Consider the following 23,220-nt stretch of genomic DNA (forward strand, 5'->3'; position numbering starts at 1 on the left):
AGAAGCAACAGAGAATTAAGGCCAAAAACAAATAATATTCGGTCTCTGGTCAGACCAAAGTTCCGGAATTGATGCGGCGACGCGGCTTTTTTTTTTTTTTTTTTTTGCTTTTTTTTTTTTTTCAAGCTTGGATTGTACAGACAAGGTGGGGTACTATTTTGGTTTTTTTGGTGTCCTCATGTACATTGGTGTTCTCCATAATTTGCCTTGGTGCTCTCGATCATTTGCCTTGGTGGTATTTCCCATTCCTTGGAGCTCTTTGGTAAAAGAAATTGAGGAGGTGCAGCAATAGAGGGCGCTGTTGGAGCTACCGCGGAACATTTTGGAAAAAAAAAGGTTGACGCGCATGATTAAAATCGACGCGCGCGCTGACCAGAGACCGACTACTTTTTTTTTTGGGCCTAACGATGACAGAGGAATGAATTTGTCACAGCCATTAAGATTGTCCCTTCACTTGAGACTGGAGTTGCAATCTGACTTGTGATAGACTTGCGATGCGATCTGTGATTGACTTGCTATGTAATCTGTGACCAAGTTATGATGTGATCTGTGAGCGCTTGTGATGTGATATGCGATTGAATTGCGTTGTGATCTGCGATTAAATTGCGATGTGATCTGTGATTGAATTGCGTTGTGATCTGCTATTGACCTGCACTGTGATCTGTGATTGACTTACAATGTGCTTTGCCATTGACTTGTGTTGCGATCTGTGATTGACCTGCTATGCAATCTGTGACCAAGTTGCGATGTGATTTGTGACCGTCTTGTGATGTGATTGACTTGCGTTGTTATAAGCGATTGACTTGCGCTGGCGTCTGTGATTGACTTGCGCTGTGGTCCGTGGTTGACTTGCGTTGTGATCTGTGATTGATTTGCACTGTGGTCCGTGACTGACTTGCGATGTGGTCTGCGATCGACTTGCGATTGACTTGTGATATGATCTGTGACCGACTTGCGTTACGATCTGCGATTGACATACAATGGCCTTATTACAATATGAGCAGAGAATTCAAAAGCTGCTTTGTTCACATCGCTCACATTGAAACGTTTTACAATCTGTGCGCTAAAGGTGACATCTCTCTCACGCTCACCGATTCCTGAATGTAAATAACAGACCGAATGGCTTGCACAAAAATGTCAATAAAAAAAAATATTTAACTGCTTGCTGCCAGGTTAATGTACATGTAAACGTAGCATTCTTACAAACGTTGCATACTTACCAATACCGATATTACTTTATGAGTAAAACGTTTTACAGTTAATAAACAATATTTAGAGATTTTTGAAATCTCGCATGAAAAGCAAGTATTACTAAGTAAACTTGCTCACAAGGGGCATTATTTTCACTCTGCTTGCACTGATATGCTTATCTCACAATTTTTTTTCCCCTGACTCTGTACAAGTGCCATGATATCAAGCCCAAAGCTACTTCAATATGAAACGATCAATATTTCTTTGTAAATGCTACCTATGGTTGCAGACCAGTAAATAGGCCCCATGTTGCCTACGCCGGCCAAATCACGATTTGCATTCCCTCAAATTCTCCGGTATTTGAGCATTTTGTTGGCCATGAACTTGGAGTATTGTACAAAAAAAAAGGTGGGAGCCGTGCACAGGACTGCGAGCTCGTATTTCTGTGAAAGTTGGACGAATTTGGGCCCTACAATTGCACTATTTTGCAATGGAGCCCAGGCACCATTTTTCAAAATGGTGATGTGCTTCAGGACTACTTTTAGGGGTGATCATCTTTGGATGGAATTTTCTCCCAATAGACATTAGTTAGCCCCCCCAACAAAACTGAAATAAAATGAACAATGATGAAATAAGCTTCAAGTTGATGTGTGACTCAAACACCTTGGAAATTTGCGAGTATTTTTTAATGAATTTTTTTGAAAATATTTTATCACCAGGGTCTATGGCAGTTTATTTACTAGTCTGCAACCGTATGGATAGTCACACATTGCCACCGATTTTGTTTTTTGACGTTCATGAGAGGCACCAGACTATTTGTAACGTTACCCTCACTATGAACATCATAGACACTCGTGTCAAAAACAAAAGATGGCTGCTGTGTAAGACTCCGGTCTGGTATCCTGACTCAGCGGAACGTGTAGCGTATATACGGCACCTCCACATCCTCACCGTCGGCGGCGTTACAGCACAGTTCCAGGACCAGGTGCCGGACGTGTTTGGGGATCTTCTTTTTGGATACCTTGGTGACAACTTCTGATATCCTGAAAAGTGAAAAGAACAAAAATCTGGTTATTGAACTGACAAGTGCAAAATGCATGTTTTCCTATTCTAACCCTCCTGCTATCTGAAGAGTTGGCACAGTAAAAAAAAAATCAATCCTCTATCAATCCTCTCCCCTGCCATGCCTTTTACACAGGCTAGTCACCTGGGCCCAATTTCTTGGCTCTGCTAACCACAGAATTCCGCGCTTACGACCACAAATTTTGTGCTAACCGCGCTAGCAGAAAAATTCTGTGCCAACCCGTAAGTACAGAATCCCTAGTTATGGGATGTACGCATTGCTGAAGCCAAAATTCCTCATTAACGCTTGAAATACGCTTACAGTAAGCATGGAATTTTCTGCCATAGTAAGCAGGGATTTTTTTGCTAACAGTAAGAAGAGCCAAGAAATTGGGCCCAGCAGTCAGATCATATTTCAAGCAAGCACTGCAACTAGTCAAATTCAGTCAACCGACAAAAGCAGGCAAGTGGTGCATATAGGCACAGCTGGCTTATCAATCACCTACAGTCAAAGCATAGCTATTGCAACATAAACAGTCACAGCCAGTCAATCCTGCTTTATGTAGGCTGGGAGCTCTTAACTGTTAAAAACAGTCACTTGATTGCTTTTGACTGAAAGGACAACTTTGCAAAGAATGTATATTTGCATAGGACAGTTAATATGAATTTCCAATTTTATTTTCTCTATCTCTCGTCATTTCCTATTATTTCTTCCATTTTCAGCATTCTGTACTGTGGACTTCACCCTTTAGGGGGTCTGCAGGACACTTTCCTTATTTTTTTCGCCGAGGGTCGATACATTGCTCATCGTAAACCTCTCTTGCTACTGACAAATGCTACAGAAAGCAAGCACAGTCACAAGTAAATCACAAGTCCAGTCACAAGTAAATCACAAGTCCAGTCACAAGTAAATCACAAGTCCAGTCACAAGTCCAGTCACAAGTAAATCACAAGTCCAGTCACAAGTAAATCACAAGTTGAGTCACAAGTCGAGTCACAAGTAAATCACAAGTCCAGTCACAAGTAAATCACAAGTCCAATCACAAGTAAATCACAAGTCCAGTCACAAGTAAATCACAAGTCCAGTCACAAGTCCAGTCACAAGTCCAGTCACAAGTAACAGTGGTTGAACAATGACAAAGGAATGCTATGGCCACATGTCATTTGAATAGCTTGTGACTTGACTTGAGACTGGAGGACTTGTGATGGGCTGTTGGGGGACTTGTGGGGACGGAGAGGACTTGTTAGGACATGTGGGGACTTGTTAAATCTTGTTGGGGCTTGTCATGGATTCCACTACAGGACTGTCCCCAAAGACTCACGTGTAGGTCAGGCGTTCCTTGAGTTTAGCCTGGTTCATGAAGAAGGAATACAGCATGCAGACACCCTGGGACATCATGGTGATCTCCAGCTTGAGATCCTTCTGGAAGTAATCCAGGAACGCACTGAGCGTCATCTCGCTGCCGTCTGCCTTTAGACCCTGAACCTCAATGCGATCCCACAGCGAGAACTCAATTTCGTTATACTGACGGAGAAACAAAAGAATACCAAATTGAAATTCTAATAATGTACACCAAATAGGCCCTAGGTAATGTAATTCCTGGCAAAAAAAGAAAACATGTTGGGGTATACGTTTCAACCAAGTTCATCCAAGGATTCCCCAGCGAGATCAAAGCTTGTGATGTAAATTTACACAGTGCACTGACATGATTATACAATATCTCTGCGTCAAGTCCGTACGCAATTCCAAGGGAGAAACTGCAAGTAAATCTTGCGCGATCCCCCTGGCATCCTGCCAGTTTGTACACAAGTACATGTACAGGCAGTTAGCAAGGAAAATATTCAGTGACAGCCTTGATTGTCAACCCAGCAGGTACCAGTTCTCAGTTGAATGGGGAGTTTCGGTGGGACACCGGACTTACATATGTTAGAGCCATTAGTATCTCCCCAGAGACCTCGTAAATATCCATATTGGAAAGGATTTTCTTCTTACGTCAGCCTTTCTCTCCACAGACCACTTTTCAAGTTTGGTTGAGATTGATGACTGAATATACAGTGAACTGGAACACACACACACACGGACATACACGTTTGTCTGTGGTGTAAATCGAGGATTTTCTTTTGTTCCTCTTCCTTTTTCCTTTGTTTGTACTTCAACTTCTTCGCAACAGCTCTCATTGGTTTTGTTCACGTTTTCTAATCGAGGTCGTCCTCGATTTGGTTCCTGTCCTCGATTCACCGATGCTGTTGCACGTGTCTGTCTTTGATTTACCCCATAAACAAACGCACCCAGACACACAGAAGGAATACGCAATTACAATATCCCCCTGTCTGGCTTGAAAGCCAGGAGGATAAAATGGAGTCCACACAAACTCACCTTCTGTTTGGAGGCCTGGATGGGCTCGGAGAAACCAAAGAACGGCAGAGCCAGGTTGATGAAGCCGTTCTTGTACGATTCCAGCTTCTTGTTGCCGTTGGCCATCTTGTAGAGCTCCAGGCACACCAGGCCGGCCACGACGGAGGTGGTGGTGGCAATGGCTGGGATGATCTTACCGGCGATCAACTTGGTCTTCAAAAAAGTACGCAAAAATTTTATTAGCTGTTCCCAATTTCAATTCGGAACAGCTTTTTGTTGAGAGTTTTTTTCCCTTTTTATTTATTTTTGGCTTTTTCGCAAATTTGCAACAACAAAAAGGCGGAAAAGCCTTTGTTTTTGTTCTGACTTTTATTTATTAATTTATTTTTTTGTACCCCAGATCCTTTCTACATGTTTCATTCAGCACGGCACTTTTGGCCTAAACACAAAGTCCTATTCCTATGAAACTTAACTCAGGTAAAGACCCCATAGTGAAGTCGAGTCCCTAAGAGTGACGTCATGACGTCATCATGGGTCATGTAACGTCATCTTAATATTGCATATTTTAAAGTCCTATATCTACAGAACTGTAAGTCCGATTAGGTTCAAACTTGGTATATAGGTAGATCGGAATGTATAATAGGTAAAAATTGAGGTGACGTCATGATGACGTCACTGAGTGATTTTATATGGATTTTTGAAATTTTGGACCTTTAAGCCATATCTCATATAGATGAGATATAAAAAGATGAAAAATTTAATATGAAAAGGTCATGTGACCCTTACTTCCTTAAAAAGCTTTAAAGGAGTATGTATGCATTAAATATAAAATCATTTTAAAAACCGAGTAAGTTCCTTTTGAAAGTACGTGCACATTCCTTGCAGAACCTTTTTGTCTAAATACAAATGTGAATAATTATAAGTTTAAATTCTGCTTCAGGTTTAATCCCTGCCATATCAGAATTATTGGTGGACTCTGAAAAGGATTTGACCACAGTTCCTTTGGCATTTATAATTTGAGTTCAGAAATTGATTGGCGATAATACAAACCTTGTGTTTATCTGCCGGTGCAATGTCGTAGTTCTCAGCTCTGAAGTTAGATGCACCCACTATGAAATCCATGTGCAGATTGGTATCGTCATCCTAAGTGTGAACAAAATTAACACAACTCGACTAAAATCATGATCTAAGTGGTCCATGACACAATTTGATTGACAAGCAAGAATTGTCCATGATGTTGGAATCCATTTAATGATATTGATGTGTATTTATTGGTGCTCAAGGCGCTACATCATTATTACCTACTCACTGGGTCAATGAAACATTCCAAAGACAATCTCAGCTCCCTGAGGAGTATACAGCTTGATACTGCCATATCAGCACAATGCAGTTAAAATCAATCGCAATAACCATCACTGCCCTATCAGGTACCCATTTACTCCTGGGTGAAGAGAAGCAACAAGTGACAGAGTGCCTTTTCTAAGGACACTCGCACCACAGCCCCAGGCAGGACTCGAACCCACAACCTGCAGAATTACCTTCAGACCACAAATTCAATGCTTCAGACCACAAGGCCACAGTGGCCCAGTTCAGGAGACCGAAGCTTGCCAGTTTAGCCTCCCTTTCAAACCAACCTTACAAAGGGTCCAAAGTGTGCATTGAAAGAATTCGGGGACATCAATCGTTTTTACCTTTTCAAAATCTATGGGTGTAATCTTCAACTCTTTGAGGCTTTGTGGCGACGGCAAGGCTTTGATAACCGCCTGCAGCTCAGCGTCATCGGCTGAATGTTGGGCCGAGGCTTGGGCCTCTGAGTCAGTCACATCAATCTTGACACCTGTCATACACCAGTTATAAAGAAGTCAATCACAAGCCGGTCATAAGTCACTCACAAGTCCACCAGAAATCCATCACATACTGATCGGACGTCATATCACAAATAATTAGTCAGCCACGAGTCAATCATAGTTCAGTTTCAAGTCAATCACAACGCAGTCAAACATGTCACCAATAGCAGGATTGAACAATTGTACAGTTATCTAAAGGTAGGGTAGATCATTTGTAATTTGTGCACTGTTTTCATTTGAGGCGACAAAAGTGCTCGAATCTAAAGAAGGGTGCTCAACAACTAACCTGATAAAGTTTTAGGTCTGTAAACGCTATAATACCGAGAAAACAATATTCTGGTATCTCGATTTCAATTCAAAAGTTGCAAAGATATGTTCTGAATTGCGCCCGAAGTCAGCATCCGGCACACGTTCTCATTCAGCCGATTGCAGCTACGCGATGCCACGCACTATACTGATGAATAATAGCAACCGCGCGCATATATGTGTGTCGTGTCAATGCTTGTACACACCCATTCATGGATTCACAAATTTGCCGAATTACAAACCAACTATATACTAAACGGAAAATTCCCAAAAATGCATCATTTGACGCATCTTTGGAAAAGGCCTTCTTTTATTGTTTTCTTCAAAATGACAGCATGCCAGAAAGAATAATTTCACAGGGAGTTTATTGCCATTACTATCTTTAATTCAAGGAAGCTATTCAACAATAAGTTGATAAGTTACTTTTTGGATAGCTGCAAATGATGAACTGTAATTTTAAATAGCATAATGGTCTTAATACTGTGTTTCGCCATTCTGTGATTAAATTTTGTCAACACTGTGTACTCAGTGCTGTACAGAAACTTCCGAAGAAAACTCTCCAGCTTGCTCGGTTGGGACTCGAACCAATAACCCCCTGCTTACTGGAGCAGACGTCTTACCACTCCACTATCGAGCTTAATACCAGGGTTTGCCGATACCACAATCAATATCTTGTACGATGGCATTTTCTACCACGATTGTCAGTTGGCCTGTCGGAGGCAAAGGCAACTTACCAGACCTCGGTACAAATTGGGGAACCTTGACAGCCTCCACCACCTTGCGTATGTAGGCCGTGTCTCTGTTCTGAGGCAGGCCGTAGGTTTCAGCCTGCAGATTGGCAGCCGCCAGGAGGTAGTCCATATGTGCAGGCTGAGATTTGGAATGAAAGAAATTGGGGCCTCGTCAGTATAAACAAATTACCATCGAAAGCTTGGCACATGTCACTGTTAATCGCCACGTTTCACCAGAAATTGAATTTTGAATTTGTTTTCTCTGGGCATGTGACACTTGGAAGCTGGAATACTCAATATTGGAACTTATCATCGCCTGTGCTACATGTAAAATGTGTTGTAATTTTTTTCAAGTATCAATCAAGATCTAAAACTTCATAACTGGACCAACCCTTCGCAATGCAAGCTGACTGTCAATTTAGATTTCATGCATGATCCATTTTGCACTTCACAAGTTTTAGTTTATTCCTCTCCTGTTTTGTCATTTACAAAAATGTGGACATCCCCGCAAACAAAGAACTGTCCATAAGTATTAAACCAATCAAATATTCCTGATCCCGTGTAGACTACCTGCAGCCATACATATCTTATCAGGCATGCAACTGTACATTCACAAAAGAAGAGGAAATTCCAAAATTCAGAAGACTTTGTACAGTGTTTTTCTATTTTGAATGACAGAAATGGGAATAAAAAAAAGAGGAAATCAGCTGATCAGAGGAAAAGTTGCATGCCTGTCTTATGTGTGTCAGCTAACGTACAAACCTCAGCGTGCCCAGTTCCACACATTGTTGTAATCCCAAGTAATATCACATATAAACTAACAAATTTCATAAGATGGAATTTTTGCGTCGGGGTGATATAAATCAAATTATAGGTTTTGCCCTTCACCGACGTTTAAACACTGTATACTCAGTGTGTTACCTTCCAAGTGAAAGTTGGAAAAAATCAACCGGGTGATTTTTTCCAACTTTCACTCGGGAGGTAACACACTGAGTATACAGTGTTTAAACGTCGGTGAAGGGCAAAACCTATAATTTGATTAACAAATTTCAGGGCTGAGTACTTACATCCGATGGGTCAAAGACTAGGGGATGGGGACACCTCTTGGGACCAGACCAGAAAGGCGCACCAGATGATGTAACCTGCAACAAGAGACAAACCAGATCCATCAAGTCGGCCATACTATGCTCACTAGCCTCCTATGTGTCTGAACTGCTGACGGGAATTCACCACTGCTCTAGTATTGAGTACATGCACATTGCCCACATGCAGCTAGACATAAGTGCAATGGTAATAGGTTCTGCTATACCTCATACATATTCACAAGCTGGAGCTGAATTCTAACTGGTCAATTCACAATCACACACCATAGTTTAGCTATGTACCAGCATGCATGTGCTGAGTCACACTCATGGGGGGGGGGTGGTTCAAAACCACATGTGCAGTACACTATCACACGCTACCCACGTGATACTCGATTGCGCTTGTTATCCTTACTATAATTCCAGGAATCTCTGTCTCTGTGTGTCTGTCTGTCTGTATTTCGATTATCTCAAGAACCGGGCGCCGCACTTAGTTGAAAATCGGCGGGTGTATTGCCCAGGACACTAGAATGTGCAGTGCCAAGTTTGAAGTGGTTTGTTTGAAGTGGTTTGGTTGAGCGGTTCTCAAAAAAGCTGCAAAAAAGCAACATTTTCTAAAGCAAACGTGGCAGTATGATAGCCTAGACCACCACGCGCTGCCGTTCTTTTCAATTGTTTACGTCATGTTTGAGCTTAAGCGTGCGTGCTCAATATGACGCACACAATGGACAAAGGATGAGCACACGCATTGTAGGGCGATACCATTGTCCAGTATGGGTGAATAGCATGCACTGCGTACCATGTTTCAGTAACTCACGTACGTGAGTGGCTGCACGGGCACATGCATTTTTGCAGGCGACTGAGCAGCCATCACTGTAGGGCGATACCATTGTCCAGTATGGGTGAATATCAGTGCCGGGGATGGCGACATGCACAAATTGTGCGTTTAACTTGTAAGTGTGTGTTCAACCTGTGAAAACACCACCATTGAATCGTGTGCGTTGTTTGTATGAGCAGTTCTCCGCCTGTTCCGAACAGGTACATTTTCGACGGGCCCTGCACTAGTTATGCATCAATCACTAGCTACATAAAAAGATGTCAGCACACAAAAAAAACAATATTTTGCTATAACGGATTCTTAACTCGACCAAATTTTGGTGAATACATTTATGAGGTATACTTTTACCCTCGGGAACTACTTTGTCAACTTCCAATACCTCAGGGAACCAGTGTCGACTATCCACCGTCAATCCATTTTATATCTTTTATACTTATTTCTCCATAAGGGAAGTACTAATGCCCACTTCAGAAACAAAGCAGAATCCAATTTTATTTACCTGGTCCTGGGGGAAATTGAATAGTAGCTGTTTGATTTGGTTGGTGTACATGGACTCAAATCGGATCCTGGCAAAGGCGATGCAGTCGTCAAAGTTTGCAGGTCTGTCGTCCACAAGGAAGGTCTTCAGGCTATGCAGGGTCTCAAACTATTGCATGGTAAAGGGGAAAATAGAAAACAACGAACGGTTAATATGTTAATCGTCTATAAAGCTCTCTATGGCAAAGCCCCTCTTACAACACTGATCTCCTCTCATCATACAATCCACCACGCACGCTTCGATCAAGTAATAAATATTTACTCCAAGAACCCATATCACACCGCTCATGGGGAAAAGATCCTTTTCAGCAGCAGCACCTCGCCTGTGGAACCAGCTACCAATGGGCTCCGTGCACCGACAAAAGAGGGCGCCCTTTTACCTAGCAACGACGTCTCATAGGCGGGACATTTCTCTGGTTGACGTGCACCGTTCCTTGTGTGTGATGCACGTACACCAGGGGATTTGTACTATGTACACGCAGTGGCCGCGCTTCGCGGCAAATGAATTGCAGTCAGGCAAGATGGCGTCGGTCGGTCACCCCCAACTGTACTCTCTTTGCCAGTGAGGGGGTACTTGTGAACGGAGCGGATACACATTAGGACATCTGATTCCATTCTCTCCTTCCAAGCATTCCTTTAAAACACATCTGACAACTCTGGCTTTTACTTAATTCTTTCCGTTTATTGTTATCTGAGCTAGGTGCATTCTGATCACATGAGCCGCGTGGGCATCGGTGTGCATTCGCCACATCTTTATGTATGCATTTGAATTGGAGATGCCTGACGATGTAGGCCGACGTTCATGTTGTTCACATGGGAGGAATGCACCTAGGCACCAGCTCCATTTCAGCATCTGTTGTTTATTTAATCATTTGTAATTTTTTTTTTTCTCTCTCTCCACTGGTATAATGTTTATTTTTTTTTTTATAGTAAATTGGATTAATTGTGTTTATAGCGCCTTGAGTGCCTAAATAGGTGGATATGTGCATTTTATAAATCTTCATTAACCCTTACCCTACTTGACCCTCCAATGCATGCCAATTGTGCCTCAAGAAAATCTCCTATGTTTTTTGCATGGCCCTCCAATATCTGCCATTTCATTTCAAGGGTAACTGGACAGGCACTCCAATACATGCCACAGAGAACAATGAGAGTCCTCTGATAACAAAGTGAGTGCCCCCAGCTGGTCAGTATCAGGCACCCTCCAGGGCCTCCAACTCCTGCCAATTGGAGCCTTCACTGTTAAGACTTGTTATCTGCCAAATAACTGCAGCTGGAGGGCATTGGCATAACCAACTGACATGCAGTAAACTACCCTCAGAGAGTAAGGGTTAATATTATTATTATTATAAAAGGCTGATACAACCGGACGCCATCCCTTAGATAGGTGTCCGCAGATTGAAGTTGAGAGTACTTAATTAATTTACATACATATATACTTCATTTAAGAATGCTTTTTTCCCAACAAAATTCAATGCTGCATTCTATGTTTCAAAAGTAAAATATGAAGACGACTTAGTTGGTTAAGTATTAACAAGCCAAAAAAAACAAAACAAAAAGAAAAGAAGTGTTTTGATTTGAGGTTACATACCGGTTGCATCCCTGGTAGCTTCATTGTTCTCTCCATGAATCTGGGATCACTATTGGAAAACAAACCCAAAACATGTGTTACAAAAATGCTTCTTTTTTTTTTATAGTAACTGTGATTGCATATTGCTGACAGAGCAAAATTGCACAATTTAACAGTAATTGACCTATCGCGGTAGAATCGTGTTAGATTCAACGCAGCTTGTGAAATATTGTCCAATAACATGATATACAAATAGACGCGGAACGCGCAACATCTGAGACAAACAAAACTTAGCTTACAAAAATTCCATAGGGTTGTCTAAGGGGCGTGGCTAACTCACAAATGGCAATTGGTCAAATGAACACAGTTACATAGTTATCCAGACAGATTGAAGTATGAATGCCTTGCTTGCAGTTGCTCTACACAGTATTTGTTGTTGGGTGTTTCACTACTGCAGAAAGTTTTAAATCATTTGAATGTATTTTGCCAAAAATTTGAGCAAAAATGTCAATCAGGCAAAACATTGACACACCCTGTCAATGTCCAAACATTATATTTGTACCTTTTTAAACAAAATTGTGTAAAACATTACCCAAATTCACTTTTTGTGCTTCTTACTATATATATGCAACACACTGAGAAAAGCTTTGGTTACGGTAGTCAGGTATCAAATGGAGCAGAAATGATAGCTTGGTTAAAGACGTAACATTGACACACAGTGTCAACCCAAATGACACACTTCCATTGAGTGATTTTGACACTGTTAAGTCCACATTAAGGCCAAACAAAAAAATGATGTGTTTACGGTAACCCGACCGACCTGGATTTTTTTCGGCCAAATTGCCGACCTCAAACTTTTTGTTGCCATTTTGAAGGTTGATATTGATCATTTTAAATAACAAATTTCAAACATTTCAAGTACTTTTTATTTGCCACGAACATAAACCATTTCCACACTTGAAACTGACCATGATTTGACACGTGCAAAAATCGCGACGATCTAAAAACTTGAATTTACAAACTATGAAGTACGATTATTTTTGCACAAACATATCGGGGTGAATTGGTGCACCTGGCCGATGGACGCCAGAACGAATTAATTGGAATGAAATGTATCAATTGAATATCTTAAATGCTTGAATAATGTATTTATACAATTTTTTGCGAAAGAACAGGCATGGGATGCAGAACTGAAATGAAATTTTTTTTTTTTTTTTTGGCCTAAGGTATCGTTTGTGCTTTATTTGAACAATGACTATACCCAAACAAAAGCTTTTCTAGGTGCATAAGGTGTCCAGTTATAAATATGCAATGTCAGTTTGGGTAACATATGTGTAAAAAAATGGCACAAAAAGAACATTTGGATGTAACATTGACAGTGTCAATGTTACGTCTCAATTAATACATTTTTGCTCACATTTTGTCAAAGTACAGTCAAATGATTTAAACCTTTCTCAAGTACTGAAACACCCTAAGACAAATATTATTTTGAGCAATTGTTTAGAATACATTGATACTTTTAATAATGTAACGAAATGTTTGGATGTAACATGCACTGTATCCCAGCCCGGTGGAATGACACTATATAAGGGACATAGATTGCCAATCATGGAGCACAACAGGTAAAGTTAACACGTAAATGTTGACAGTGTTTTTGGTAGCGCTGTGCATCTTCAAATAATTAAATATTCAATTAATTGAACGTGGATTTGATCGAATATTTGAATATTCAACCACTGACAATGAGAAAAGAAGTTTTTACCAATATCATGTACACATCGAGAATTTTTGTTGAGACAACTGACTTATTTTGAGATGGCTGACATTGGACAGATTTTAAAGATACAAATTAGAGCTAATATTCTTCAGGGATGTTCTCAAATCATGTGTCTAAGGTGCATGTCCACACACAAGTGGCATTTAGCTAACAATAAAACCTCTCAACTTATAAAAAAATAAAATTACATCAATGATGTTTTTCGCCATCTTCTCGACTCGGCTCACATTTTTTGGCAAAATCCTATGCGGATATTCGGTCAACGACAGATATTGGGTATATACGGCACAGCCGTGGTTTTTGGACAGATTGAATTGCAACTTCTTGGTTGCATACTAAGAAACAACATTCCAACCTCATGTACTGTTGGACGTTCTCGGCAGGGTTCCTGAACAGTCCTTCAAACTCATCCCTGGCCCACTGGATGGTGTGCTCGATGGCGTTGGGGAAGTTCTTGAGGGTACAGATGGGGATGGACCTCTCGGGAGGATCCTGGGAGGAGGAGTAGGACTCGGTGAGGAACGGGAGGACCACCTGCACGTTGCCCTTGGTGCCTAGGGTGCCAGACTCCAGCAGGGACTTGCGGTAGTACACGCAGCGCCGATCCATGTACATACCTGGGAAGAGGAGTCATGTGTCAATCACATATCACATGACATCACAAGTAAAATACAGGTACAGTGAAACGCCGCTATAACGAACACGATGGGGTCCACAGAAAGTGTTCGCTATAGTGGTTGTTCGTAATAGTCATTGTGCGTTATAATAGAATTCACTATTTCGGGAGCCTGTAAGGACGTTCGTTATAACCAAATGTTCGTTATAGTGGTGTTCGTTATAGCGGCGTTTCACAGTAAATCACAACTCAATGAGAAGTACACCCAAGAAAACCACAGGTTATAGCAAGACACAAGTCATCACAAGTCAATCACAATTTAATCAGAAGTACACCCAAGAAAACCACAAGTTATCACAAGTCATCACAAGTCAATCACAAGTACACCCAAGAAAACCACAAGTCACAAGTCGTCACAAGCCAATCACAAGTCAATCACAAGTACACCCAAGAAAACCACAAGTCACAAGTCATCACAAGTCAATCACAAGTCATCACAAGTCAATCACAAGTCAATCACAAGTACACCCAAGAAAACCACAAGTCACAAGTCATCACAAGTCAATCACAAGTCGTCACAAGCCAATCACAAGTCAATCACAAGTACACCCAAGAAAACCACAAGTCACAAGTCGTCACAAGCCAATCACAAGTCAATCACAAGTACACCCAAGAAAACCACAAGTCACAAGTCGTCACAAGCCAATCACAAGTCAATCACAAGTACACCCAAGAAAACCACAAGTTATCACAAGTTATCACAAGTCGTCACAAGCCAATCACAAGTCAATCCCAAGAAAACCACAAGTCACAAGTCGTCACAAGCCAATCACAAGTCAATCACAAGTACACCCAAGAAAACCACAAGTCAATCACAAGTCGTCACAAGCCAATCACAAGTCAATCACAAGTACACCCAAGAAAACCACAAGTCACAAGTCGTCACAAGCCAATCACAAGTCAATCACAAGTACACCCAAGAAAACCACAAGTCACAAGTCATCACAAGTCAATCACAAGTCAATCAGAAGTACACCCAAGAAAACCACAAGTCACAAGTCATCACAAGCCAATCACAAGTCAATCAGAAGTACACCCAAGAAAACCACAAGTTATCACAAGTCATCACAAGTCAATCACAAGTCATCACAAGTACACCCAAGAAAACCACAAGTTATCACAAGTCATGACAAGTCAATCACAAGTCATCACAAGTTGGTTGGAAACCCTGCTGAACACAACTTGTCGAAATAGCAACCCTGCTCAGTGTAGCAAGATCATTCAGGTCAGGAATCTCAAGGCCAAACTACCGAAGAGTCTGTGGTCATACACCGACTGCAACAGGACCAAAACCAACTGTGGCACTGTTCGATAGAACTAGCTCTTATTGTTTCAGAATTTAGCCGTTTATGCACTGGTGATGATGGCTAGGTGCAGCAAGGCCCCACAGACTTTTATACGTGATGCACAGTATTGCGTCTAATAATAATAATATCCGAGTCTTATATAGCGCACGTATCTACCAACTATTAGGTACTCAAGGCGCTGGAGATATGTCTATTATTAAAGAAAGGTAAATAAAGTTTATGAGAAATATGAGACCCATTATGTAGCACCTTATAAGGGTTTACAAGGTGCTGCGGCGCATATTGCAGCCACTGCCAGAAACACCGGGGCAAACCCCTTCTCTTAGCGATAAGTGTTACTGGGTTCTTTAACGTGCATATTACACAACACACGGGACCTACGGCTTTACGTCCCATCCGAAGGACGAAGCAATAATGGTAAAGTGCCTTGCTCAAGAGCACAAGCACCATGTTCCCACGGTCAGGACTCGAACCCATGTACCACGGCACACGAGTCGAACACCGTAACCATTGGACCACAGCACCCCAACAGGGTTAGGGTTAAGATAGATATTACAGATGTGCACAACTGTGGACTTACGTGCATCTACATTGTCCAAGGCATTAGCCACACCGTCCAGACCCTCAAAGAAGTCATCGTTGTAGACGTTCTCCGTCTCGGGTCCTACGCGATTCAGGTGGGCAACTATGTTAAGTGCTGGGTTCATCTGTTTGGCTGCCTTGCCGGCTGTGTTGGACTTGGGGCTCTAAGAGACGGATAAAACAAAAACACAAGTTTAAAAAAATGGTTATTGGTGCGCATCTGAGGAAGGATTTAGGTGTAAAGGGAATATACATCATTTGCTTTTGCTGTAATTTTAGAAATGGATGGATTTTGGGGGTTGGTAATATATAGCAAATTTTGTTACACTGACTTTTTTGACGTTTTGGGCTCATAGATGCTATGAAAACCATGAAAAACAATCATTTTTCTGTAGTGTGGTTTCCTGACCCCATTTAAGATGAATTGGAGCGGGGATTGGGAAATTGTAAGGTCAAGGAACCAGTCTAGCTGGATTGTTCCCATTCATAGGTGTGTACGATTGCAAACAAATGTGGACTAATTAAATAAGGTCAATTGGGGCCAATATTTGAAAAAAAATCCAGTTTTTTCCCAACACTTGTCGGCCGACCAGCGTTGGAAATTGATACAAAAATACCACTTTTCATGTGGTGCGTCACGGACTCTGGCAATAACTATGCTTGAGAGGTAAAAGTATGAAAACAACTGCCAAAAAGTTCTGCATAATCCACGGCTGTATGTGAAATAGATTTTGTGTCCATCCTATCTCCACATGGAACTTTCATTTTAGCCTGATTAAAGTTTCCCAAGTAATGGATTTAAATTTGAAAAAGACACGGCTGTAAGATTGCCCACAGCATGGTGGAATGGGAACAAGGTTGGCAAAACCCCGACCGCTCCATAACCCTTGACCCCGGCATTACCCACAAACCCCTGCATTACCCACGAACCCCTGCATTACCCACAAACCCCTGCATTACCCACAAACCCCTGCATTACCCACAAACCCCTGCATTACCCACAAACCCCTGCATTACCCACAAACCCCTGCATTACCCACAAACCCCTGCATTACCCACAAACCCCTGCATTACCCACAAACCCCTGCATTACCCACAAACCCCTGCATTACCCACAAACCCCTGCATTACCCACAAACCCCTGCATTACCCACAAACGCCTGCATTACCCACAAACCCCTGCATTACCCACAAACCCCTGCATTACCCACAAACCCCTGCATTACCCACAAACCCCTGCATTACCCACAAACCCCTGCATTACCCACAAACCCCTGCATTACCCACAAACCTCTGCTGTCCACCTACCTGCACGTCCGCCGGTCGGAACAGGAACTGCCTGTTCAGGTTGGACTTCTCAATGATGTCCATGTCGGTCAAGGTGAGTTTGCCCTGGGGGCTGCAGCACACCCCCATCATGGCAAAGTTCTTGAGTAGCTCACAGCCGATGGCTCCCGCGCCCACCATGAAGTACTTGAGCTGACTCAGTTTCTGTTGGAAGGCTGAGCCGAAGACGGCCACCTGGGCGTCGTATCGGCTACCAGTCTGCAATTATAACAAGTGTGACGATATTTTACATTAACCCTAAATGCCCTGAATCCTTCAAAATCTTCTTTGCCAAAGTGGAGGAATTTTTGAGGATTGAGTTACATGGCACAAGTGCGTTACTGATTTCGTAGGATGCACTTTGTCAAGGTCTTGGGCCGGACCTTGTGTTGTTTTGCTCAGCCACGCCTAAATATAGGCCTGGATTATGCTTGAAATCCTCCGTACTGCTCCAGGATGGCACTGGTCAAGCCTCAACATATTGACAGTCACTGCCTCAGGATTTTGCAGGATTCAGGCAGTGGTCACCCCTTCATCGACCATATTTAAAAAAAAATGGAGAAATTTGCAGGATTGAGCCTATATGCTATTTTTCCATGAGGCCAATTGCAGGATTTTTCAGGATTGAGGCTACATCCTAGCAAAAAGGACTAGTTAGTTAGTGTTAATGACTCTGAGCGCCTCGCAATTATTTGCCCTTCTTCATCGGGTCAAGAGATCAGTTTTTATGCAACAGTTCAAGATCGGTGCAATCTGGTCTCCAACCTCACAGCTACTCATTTACAGTCCTGGGTGGAGAGGCAATTGTTGTAAAGTGTCTTGCCTGAGAACACAACCATATAGTAGTAGGTTGTTCGTGGATCTAAATGTTCTTTCTGACACACATGATATGAGTCAGTCCCCTACGCTTGATTTTGCCAAGCACACAGTTTTTTCGAAGTAACGCTTTTTAGCACAATCAACTGCCCAAGTTGGCAAACGAGTCCAACAGTGAGGGTAAACTGAGGTAACATCTGTGACTGCTCACCTTCTTACAGTCTTCTTCTGTCAAGCCTTCGGGGTCGTCCTCTTGTAAGCATTCCAAAGCGTCAAAGTACAGCCACTGACGAATGGGCATGAATTTACCACTGCAGGCCTGCAGAGAACAACATGACACACAATTCAAACAACTTGATCCTTGATGGATTTTTTACTACTTCCAACAATGCGCATAACAAAACAAAAATTCACCAAATTTCATTTATTGCAGTAACAGCTTCTATATTACATTCGACTTAAAGATGTGACTTTAATTTTTGTAAACATTTAGCAAATATTTTAAGAACGATTCAAACGTCTGAACATTTTGCCATTTCAAAACAGGCTGATGTCTGCCCATTATGTCTGCAGGCGGATGAGATTGACATGATAAATCAACAATGATTGACATAAACAAATAGTAGGCAGTCATTCTAAAGTAAACAATTTACCACATGTACCCCAAATGTAATGAAGTACTGCAGTGCTTCTAACATTTTGTAAAACAAATAGGTTTGGAAACATCGTCAATTATTTGTGCTATGTATGTTTAACTCAAAACGAAGATCTCGTGAACATACGTCCCTTTTTTATAATTATGGTTTCGTTTAAATATCTGTTCAATTTGTATAATTGTTGATTTTGTGAAAGCGCATAGGGACCTCATGGTGATATGCGCTATATAAGAATGGTTTTTATTATTATAAAATATTTTGGAACATTTGTAAACGGACTTAGATTGTTTTCGCTTAAACGTGTCAAGTCACATCCTTATTTTGAACCAGCCAGCAAACCCAACCAAGTTCAGCAGCAAAGAGTAAGACACGAGTCCCAATAAAAGTCATAGCTAAGGAATTTTTAACACATGCTGCACAGTGTATCAGGTAGTTTTAAAATTGCATTGTTAACCCTCCTACTTATAGGACTGTCACAAACTGTCAAAAACCAACCCACTTTCTTTCCCATAGCTTTTGTACAGGCTAGTCACCAACTGCCAGAACACCAATGCATTAACCCTAACAGAACTCAACCCATCAAAGCCCAACGGCATGTTTGCTTGGAATCTGTCAGGATGGGTACAGTGCCCCTAAACTGACAGTCTTTTACATTGGGTTGGCACACCTCCAGAAACAAAGTCAGAAATATCTGTGTGCAGTTTCCCATATGGTGTTGGAATTTGCCAGGATGGGTATGGTTCCTAGTAAATTATGCTAGGGAGTTAGGGTTAAACCACATAACTGTCAAAACCTGTTGAAGGGGTTTGATAGACAGGGTGTCATTGAATATGCTACAATTTTTACTGCAATTCTGAACTTATGCTTAGCAGCTATTGCGCCACTTTGCACTGAAACTAGCTCTATATGCCGACCCTTGACCTCGCACCTTCATGACCTCCTGGGCGGTGATTCCACCAATGAATGCCTGCATAGGGCAGAGGTCTCCCGTAGCGTTACTGGCCAGGTGGGACATGAGTTTCTCGTCTAGCTCTTCTTGCTTGGTGGCATCGGTGGCCTGGCTGTTGATCTCTTTAGCAATGGCTAATACTTTAGCTGCATCATCCTGTTAACAACAAAAAATAATGAATTCAAATCAGCAACATGTTCTGAGAGCAAATTTTGACACTATTTCCTCTCAAACTATGTTGTACATTGTAAACCACAGACAAATGAAAGCGTTTCCCAGACCATCAGTGCTAACAAAAATGTTGTGTTTGTACCAAAATAGACATAATTTGTGAACATAAAACGCAAGTTACGTGAAATTTCAGTTTACAAGTATACAAATATTGAGTGGCTTAGCGTGGAATGGGAGGAATATTATCGCTCGGTAAAATCTGGACTATTCCAGTTTTGGTTTTGCCTCGTGAACTGGAATAGTCCAGATTTTACAGAGCGATAATATTCCTCCCATTTCACAATTTAAAGCCACTCAATATTTGTTTTATAGAACTGACATATAGATCCTTGTCATTTGAGATATTTGAACTTTTATTTCAATACAAAATTGGTAACACATGTATTTCTCTCTTCCAAACCACCCCTTTACCAAAATGTTTGAACCCCACTCTGTAGCACTGGCTCTTTGGAACAATACGCGCTACGCGTAATGCTGAACGCGCACACCAGCATGCATTTGCACACAAATACCGCATCATGGAACAAGAATGATCATAACTGTTCAATAGTATTTCCCATTCCCCATGGGCGGATAGTACTTTTGAGCCCCGGCGTGAATGGCAGTAATAACGAATGACACGTGATGTGAGTTCCACCAATCAAATGACAAGGATATGTATGTCGCTTATATAATCAATAATAATGTACTTTATCCCTACGCTATTATTATTGAATGGTGGGAGCCACATTTTTTTTTTTTAGTTTCTCTCATTAGGTCACTTTCTTTTTGACTCGCCCCGTATAAGCAGGCAGCCAACCATGACATGAAAAAGTTGCATATTGAGGACACTGATATAACAACACTTTGAGCGATTCTTACTTTGTTTCTAGGACGAGGTAGTGTGCCATAATCCTTCTCAAACTTGTGAATGGCCTGCCATCCTATATGCAGCTGGCCCGGCCGGTCAAACTTGGCAAAGTCGGTAATGACGTGTTCTGGCTCGGCCAGAGACTGACGGAGGGATTTCTGTCGAGGGAATCACAATAAATCTGATTTAAACTTCAAAATTCTTCATGGAATTTCTGCATTGGGGAGATAAAAATTCGATGTTACAGTGCTTTTGCAACTGCATCAGTTAAGGGCAAAACCGAAAACTGAAAAAATTCAAACTGCTTTTCTTCTTCAGAAAAAAATTATATGTATATAATTCTAACATTTGGTGAGGTGTAGGTTCAATATTACAGTGAAACAATGTCAGTGAACGGCAAAACCCACTATTCAAAAGTTCAAACATTTCTTCTTCTTATGAAGAAAACATCACTTGATATGCTTTGTAATTCTCCCTGTGAGAACAACACCATGCATGCATATGGCGCCACTGAGTTGTGTGACGTCACAATTAACACTACGCGCATGTGCAAAGAGCTAGCTGACCTTCACTGAGAGGCTATTCCATTATCAACAATGGGTACTTCACTTTGGGGGGGGGGGGGCTATTCCATTATCAACAATGGGTAAATAAACAACAGCACAGTTTTCTTCTACATGTTTTCTTACTATAATGCGTTCAACCTGTGAGTGTGCATTCAACCTGTGAAAACAACATCATTGAATCGCGTGCGTTGTTTGCACGAGCAGTTCTCGAAAATGCTGTAAGCAACCAATACCAGTGGCCAAGCAATTTGCCCTTCCCAAACATGCACATTTTAGACGGGCACTGCACTAGTTACATCAAAGGAGCAAAGTCAAACATTCACTCTAACAATCCCCCTCCAGCCAAACTCCAAACACAAGGGTTCATTGGAATCTGTTAGGATGAGTACTGCACTAGTAAACTGACTGTGCTTTACGTGGGATTAGGCATACCACAAATAAACAGAAACCCCAACTGTTTATGTAAACAGTTTATCAAATGGCATTGGGATTTGAAGGTTCCCAGTAAATCACCCAAGAGAGTTAGGGATAGAGACGACAATGAAGCATTACACAAACCAGTTGGCATACTCACAAAGGGGACTTTTTCGGGCATCTTGACTTGTTTGGCGATGCCGCCCCTGACGTAGTCTGACAACCCTTCGGTGTTACCGATGCTGAACGTGTAGGGGCCCAGGACCTTGATCTTCCTAGGGTCAGTGTAGTTCAGTTCTGCCATACCCTGCAGCAGAGACAAGAAACCGTTTGACTCAATCTTTCTGGCAAGCTGTCATTTTGAAGAAATCAACAAAAGAAGGCCTTTCCAATGGTGCTTCTTAAGAAGCACCGTAGAAAATTCAAATTTGTATTTTGTTTTGTTATTCGGCGAAGCGCGCCAAGCTTCAGCACGACGCACACGCCCGCGCGGTTGCTATAATTCGTCGGATCAGTGCGCGACATCGCGTAGCTGCAATCGGCTCAGTGAGAACGTGTCTCGGAGCTGAATTCAGGCCCAATTCAAAACATGATTCAGCAACTTTTGATTTGAAATCGAGATCCTAGAATGTTGTTTTTCTCAAAATATACAGCTAAAGCCGAGCTGAAACTTCATCAGGTTAGTTGTTCAGCACCCTTCTTTAGATCTTGAGCACTTTTGTTGCTTCAAACGCACAAAATGCACAAATTACAAATGACAGACTATACCTTTAAGCAAAGGTTGAAGTTCTTGCACATCACTGTCCATTATGGACATGGTCGAAGTAATGCACAAACATTTAAGAGAGAACATTCAAGATTTCTTAACTAGTTTTTTTAGTTGCTCAAGACAGGGAAAATCAGCTGATCCGAGGAAACGTGACATTTAACAGGAGATCTGGCGGGACCGACCCTACCTGGATTTCTGTAAAGCTGATGTAATCTCCCGACTCAAAGCCGTGACGGTTCTCATCTAGGCATGTCACCACTGCATCCTCCTCCTAAAATACACGTTGAGGAAAGACAGAGTTAGTGATGAGAGCTCAGTTCCCAGTCTATTTTTACAAGGACATTCTTTTTCTATTTTATTATATTCTAAGTGCATTAGAGAAGGATTGATATAGTCACAAGAAAAAGACATGACTTAAAAATACAATGTGAAACTGCCTCTCCATTTTCATGACTGTCAATCATGTGTTGCTGGCTCACCCCTGAAAACATGAGACGTCGTTTTCAATAATAAGCACTCTGCTAACCACATCTACCTTAGTGGTGTCACTCATTCTAAATCTCCCCCAGTTCAAACACAAGCCACACCTACCCTGGCAATAACATCACCTGCACTCGGAGGCTCCTCCCAATTAGTGTCAATTACTCTCAACCCCGCCTTCAAGGTCAAACACACGCCACACCTACATAGGTAATGACTGCTATCATGACACTCAGAGGCTCCTCCCCATTGATATCAATCCGTATAAACCCTGCCTCCACATTCAAACACCAGCCACAAT

General features: G+C 41.8%; 1 protein-coding gene across 3 annotated transcripts in view; it reads right to left on the reverse strand.

Moving 5' to 3' along the window:
* Window positions 1-398: 398 nt before the first annotated feature.
* LOC119737010 (ubiquitin-like modifier-activating enzyme 1) overlaps window positions 399-23,220 on the reverse strand; it is a 33,002-nt gene continuing 10,180 nt past the window's right edge. For 2 of the 3 annotated variants that reach the window (XM_038211068.1, XM_038211069.1), the window contains exons 7-23: window positions 22,627-22,710; window positions 21,831-21,977; window positions 20,702-20,848; window positions 19,589-19,765; window positions 18,216-18,323; window positions 17,171-17,407; window positions 15,861-16,026; window positions 13,653-13,914; window positions 11,542-11,590; window positions 9,913-10,059; window positions 8,561-8,635; window positions 7,497-7,632; window positions 6,301-6,446; window positions 5,660-5,752; window positions 4,631-4,852; window positions 3,576-3,778; window positions 399-2,234 (exon numbers count right to left, since the gene is read on the reverse strand). In XM_038211068.1, the coding sequence (XP_038066996.1) occupies window positions 2,099-2,234; window positions 3,576-3,778; window positions 4,631-4,852; window positions 5,660-5,752; window positions 6,301-6,446; window positions 7,497-7,632; window positions 8,561-8,635; window positions 9,913-10,059; window positions 11,542-11,590; window positions 13,653-13,914; window positions 15,861-16,026; window positions 17,171-17,407; window positions 18,216-18,323; window positions 19,589-19,765; window positions 20,702-20,848; window positions 21,831-21,977; window positions 22,627-22,710 (2,535 nt within the window). In that variant the 3' untranslated portion in view covers window positions 399-2,098. The remainder of the gene's footprint in view (window positions 2,235-3,575; window positions 3,779-4,630; window positions 4,853-5,659; window positions 5,753-6,300; window positions 6,447-7,496; window positions 7,633-8,560; window positions 8,636-9,912; window positions 10,060-11,541; window positions 11,591-13,652; window positions 13,915-15,860; window positions 16,027-17,170; window positions 17,408-18,215; window positions 18,324-19,588; window positions 19,766-20,701; window positions 20,849-21,830; window positions 21,978-22,626; window positions 22,711-23,220) is intronic. The other variant, XM_038211070.1, reaches the window with a different exon arrangement.

This window comes from Patiria miniata, unplaced genomic scaffold (assembly GCF_015706575.1).
Source record: "Patiria miniata isolate m_02_andy unplaced genomic scaffold, ASM1570657v1 HiC_scaffold_3, whole genome shotgun sequence".
Lineage (NCBI taxonomy): Eukaryota > Metazoa > Echinodermata > Asteroidea > Valvatida > Asterinidae > Patiria > Patiria miniata.